At 47.6% G+C, this 5,097-nt stretch overlaps 1 protein-coding gene across 1 annotated transcript; it reads left to right on the forward strand.

The window, feature by feature from the left end:
* Positions 1 to 2,679: 2,679 nt before the first annotated feature.
* Positions 2,680 to 3,976, forward strand: LDOC1 (LDOC1 regulator of NFKB signaling). Its single transcript, XM_010599705.3, has one exon. The coding sequence runs from the start codon at positions 2,751 to 2,753 to the stop codon at positions 3,219 to 3,221; it is 471 nt and encodes a 156-aa protein (XP_010598007.2). The 5' UTR covers positions 2,680 to 2,750; the 3' UTR covers positions 3,222 to 3,976.
* Positions 3,977 to 5,097: the final 1,121 nt, after the last annotated feature.

Consider the following 5,097-nt stretch of genomic DNA (forward strand, 5'->3'; position numbering starts at 1 on the left):
TTTTCTGTCTGTGCATGAACTATTAGATACACAGTGGCCAATCACCAACAGACTTTCAAAGAAGTGATGTGATTGGTCACTTACCATGAGGTACGTCTGTTATTTACATAGTGATATATAGACTAAAGAATGAACAGCAAAATCTGGGCTTTATGCTGTTACTCAGTTGATATACCATGGTAACTGAAATTTTAGCCATGTTGTTGGGGAGTGGTGTTAGTTAACTAACACATCTTAACTAAATGATAAAATTACCATCATCCGTGATGGAACAAATTGACATCACGTGCCTTCTGAAATGGTGCACAAAAATATTATACAAAAAGAGAACTGTCTGTGCATAGGGTAGCTTCTATTTACCTGACTAGACCTTGAGAGAGAGAGAGAGAGAGTGCTAAAATTTGAGCTTTAGCAGTATCTTCAAAAATGACTCCTGGGAAATATATTCCTGGCACTAAAAACCTTCTCTGTCTTTATACTTAAATGACAGTTGTGTTATGTTTAGAATTTTTGTGTTAGTTTTTCTTTTGTTGAGGTCTTTGGAAACAGTTCTCTACAGTTTTTTTTTTTTAAATGTAGGTTTATTTACATAAATCAAGCGGCATAGATTTTAGTGTTTAGTCTGATGGGTTTTAACAATTGTATTGAATCATGTAAACACCACCACAGTAAAGATACAGAACATTTCACCACCTCAAAAAGTTCCCTTGTGCCTCTTTGCAGTCAATCTGCCCTATACATTCAGCCTCAGATAACATTTCTTCTGATTTCTGTCACCACAGAGTAGTTTTGCCTCTTCTTGGATTTCGTATAAATTGAACCACATAGTCACGCTTATGTGCCTGACTTCTTTCAGCCAACATAATGCTTCTGGAATTCATTCTTGTTTATGTGTGTTAACAGCTTGCTGAGTGGTATTGATTATAAGGATGTGCCACAAGTTGTTTTATCCATTCTTCTTTTGATGGTCATTTGTGTTGTCTCCAACACTTTATAAGCATTCTAGCAGAAATCTTTGTGAGCATATATTTTTATTCTTTTAGGGTAAATACTAGGAATGGAATTGCTCAGTTGCAAGGTACATATGAAAGGAGCCCTAGTGGCACAGTGGTTAAGCATTTAGCTGCTAACTGAAAGGTTTGCAGTTCGAACCTATCAGCCACTCAGCAGGAGAAAAATGTGACACGCTGCTTCCACTTACAGCCTTGCAAATCTTATGGGGCAGTTCTACTCTGTCCTATAGTGGAATGCCTTGTTTTTCCGGGTTTCACAAGTTTTCCATCTTTGACAGAATGCAGTTGTACCCCCTTTTATCACTGTTTCCTATCACTCTCTATTAGTGGAAAATATTTGAGTATTCCTTCTCTGACAGGTTTTCCCCTTACACAGGTTCCAGCTTTCGTAGGTTTTTACTGTATATGTTTAACTTTATAAGAAACCACAGCAAATATGTATTCCTGGGCACAAACAATAAACTCACTTGGTTACTAACCAATAGATTGGAAGTTCAATTCCACCCAGAGGCACCTCAGAAGAAAGGCCTGGCAATCTACTTCCAAAAATCAGCCATTGAAAACTCTGTGGAGTACAGTTCTAGTCTGACACCCATGGGATTGTTATGAGTCGGGACTGACTTGACAGCAACTGGTTTTTTAATGAGGTGACTTTTGTTTTAAAGAGGTTCCTGTGTCTACTCTGTGGGGTATATACTACAGGAGGAGGGTAAGAGTGAAAGCTAAGACATCAGTTGTGGAAGTATGGGTGCAAAAAAGAAGTCTTAGACCAGGGTGTTAGTGGTAGAGGTGACAAGAAGTGATTTAATTGGGGATATATTTTAAAAGCAGAGCCAACAGGATATGTTGACTCTAAGGTCCTGGGTCAACTCAGTTGCTCAACACCTACTGGAATAATCACTTTCAAAGCAGAAAAACAAATGCATTTAAAAACACAAACGTCTTAATTGTTAAGCAAAGAATAATAATAACACTTAATGGCCAAGGGACGCCAATATTAAGACATGAACTAGACGTACAAATAGGATGCCTGCAAAGGGTTATCAGATTCTGATTTTGCAGAACTTTTTATACCTCGCTATTTAGAAAAATAAAAAATGAGTTATACAACATTTCCCAAGTAAATTCCGTTTAAATTTTGTTTTGTCATGAAAGACAGGACCCCTTGAGGGTGTGTATGTCTCAGAAAGAATGTGAATCCTGCAAGACACCCACTTCTGCAGCCAGGAGTTCTTTGGGTGCGTGGAATTCATGCAAATAGAATCTAGTGGCTGCAGACCTAGGAAGGGAACACTGAACTGTGTTTTTTTGGGTGTGTGGGGGGGAAGGTGGTTGTTAATCCTTTCAATTTGAGCCGGTTGGCTCTCCTTGAGAGATAGGTCTCGGCGCCTGCTAGGCCCTCGGTTAATGCAGCTCACAACCCAGGTGTCTAACGGCCCGGATAAACCGGCGGGCTGGCGAAGCCCCTGCCAGCCCTGCCCCTAGCCACGCCCCCACGCCCCAGCGAGCCCATTCATGGCCTCGCCCCCGCGGCCCTGCCTGTCCTATCCATGCCACGCCCCCCGCGCCCAGCCGGCCGCCCTAGCGACCAGTGGGCGGAGCCTGCGCAGTGGCCAGGCCCCCGGTGCGCTGTCCCCTCCACCTCCTCGCGCGCCCCGGTGGACACGCACTTCCTGCGAGGCCTCCGCGCAGCCCGTGGCCGAGCCGAGCGACCCGAGCCCCTCCAAGGCGTTCGCCATGGTGGACGAGCTGGTGCTGCTGCTGCACGCGCTGCTGATGCGGCACCGGGCCCTGAGCATCGAGAACAGCCAGCTAATGGAGCAGCTGCGGCTGCTGGTGTGCGAGAGAGCCAGCCTGCTGCGCCAGGTACGTCCGCCCAGCTGCCCGGTGCCCTTCCCCGAGACGTTTAGCGGCGAGAGCGCCCGGCTCCCCGAGTTTATCGTGCAGACGACGTCCTACATGCTTGTCAACGAGAACCGATTCTGCAACGACGCCATGAAGGTAGCCTTCCTAATTAGCCTCCTGACCGGGGAAGCGGAAGAGTGGGTGGTTCCTTACATCGAGCTGGATAGCCCCATCCTAGGAGATTACCAGGCCTTCCTCGATGAGCTGAAGCAGTGTTTCGGTTGGGACGATGATGAAGATGATGATGATGACGACGACGACGACGACGACGACGATGACGATGAGGAAGACGACTATTACTAGGCCCGGAGCCCCTCGGGCCTGGGGGGAGGGCTTTGCACGCTGCCACCCTCCTCACCCTCCTCTCCTGAGCCGCCGCGCTTACCCTTGTCCCCTGTCCTCCTTGGTCACCTTCCCTCTCCCTGCCCTTCGGTTCTCTGGTTCTCTCTTCATCCCCCGTAGTGCTTGTCTTTGTTCCAGGAATAGTGCTCCAATAACCTGCTGCTGGGGCGGGGGTATCCCTAGGCACCTCCCCACCGCCCGTTCTGGCCAGCCCCAGGACCCTCCCTGTCAATTTGGCATGTCGCCTGAACCCCAGCTGTAGGCCAGGCCCAGGTGACAAATTGGACAGACCACCCACAGTCCCGCTGCTGCCACTCACCCGACTGCCAGGTCTGCATCTGCCCAGAGACCTAAGCTGCCATCTACGGCTTCCCACTGACGTCCACCACCTTTGGAGCTAAGGACCAACTTAGAAGATGCCTGAGTTGGGTGCACCTCCTTGAACACTGATTTGGACAATTCACTGACCCTTGCAAAGACAAGCCTTTCAGCCTGGTTAGTTCCCTGCCTATTCCCAGCATCTCCCCTGCCCCACCAGGTGGCTGCTGGGGTCTGGCCACCAAATTGGGACATTTCTTCTCTCCTCCGCATCAGTTGTGCACAGCTGTTGTTTTTCTTTCAAAATTGCAGCAGTCCTGCAGATGCGTGCATTTGGACAACAAAATACAAAAACCAAAACAGACAAACAAATAAACAAAGACAGGTACTCAGCCCAATACTACCTGGAAAAAGCATTTGCATTCTTTTCAATAAATATCAAGCACTAAAAAAATATATTGTCTTTTAATGGTTAAGTGCTGCCACTCCCACTCTGGCTCTCCTTATTCCCACTGAGATCAGGGGACCAAGTTCCATCCCAGTTATAACCTACTGTCATCTCTAGGCTAAGGGGCAGCCACTGCTGGGCTTGATACAGAGTCTGGAGCTCCCCTCACCAGGGCATTTCTTAAAGCCATGGTGAAAGAAGTGGCCTCTGGGTACTCCAGGGTGGCATGGATAGGGGGTGGCTGAACAGGTGGCACATGATCCTAAATTGGGGGCACTTGATAATTAGACGGGGACAACAGGCAGGAGTCTGGACACATATATGATGTTCCCATCTCCCTGGGCCTTTGAATTCCTTCCTCAATGCTGCCAGGGAAATTCTGGCCCTTAATCTGTATTGCTTGTGGGGTGTGGTGGAGCTCAAGCTCAATTAACCAGTGTCGAACACTTTCAGGTGCTCCAGTTAACATTAAATCCTGGATCCTGGGTAAGTGCACCCATAATCAACACAGCCTGATCTCAGTGGGTCAGACACCTTCCAGACCCCCTCCCATACATGTGCTCTGGATTCCTGCCTATACAAATTGGCAAATTGCTTGACTGTTCTCCTGACCAGGCTTTGTACTGCTGCCTGGACTGTGTGGGATCTCTGGGTATGCAGGATTTGGAAGCAGTGAGGGGTGGGAGTGAGTCCTGAGAAGAATCTGTATCCCTTTGTGAGGCAGTTACCCCAGGTGAAGTCATTGAAAGGTTTAATGTAGAGAAGGTTGGTAGGAGGGGTAGGGGGAATACCTCTGCCAGCCAGGAAGGTTCTGGAGGATTTGAGAGGTTCAAAGTTTTCACCCCAGTCTTTATCTGCCCAAATGTCCTCATTGTACCATGCTTGGAGCCAGCCCTGTCTTAGGAGCTCTAATTAATTTAGTTAACACATTGCCTTTTGCAGTAGGGAGTTCTTTTACTTGTAGCTCAAGCATTATATGGTCGCTTCACAGGTGTGGACTAAATGATACCATGCCCATGAGGCATTTAGCACTGCCCCTGCTATATGGGGAGCACTCAATAAACACAGGCT

Source organism: Loxodonta africana, chromosome X, assembly GCF_030014295.1.
Source record: "Loxodonta africana isolate mLoxAfr1 chromosome X, mLoxAfr1.hap2, whole genome shotgun sequence".
NCBI lineage: Eukaryota > Metazoa > Chordata > Mammalia > Proboscidea > Elephantidae > Loxodonta > Loxodonta africana.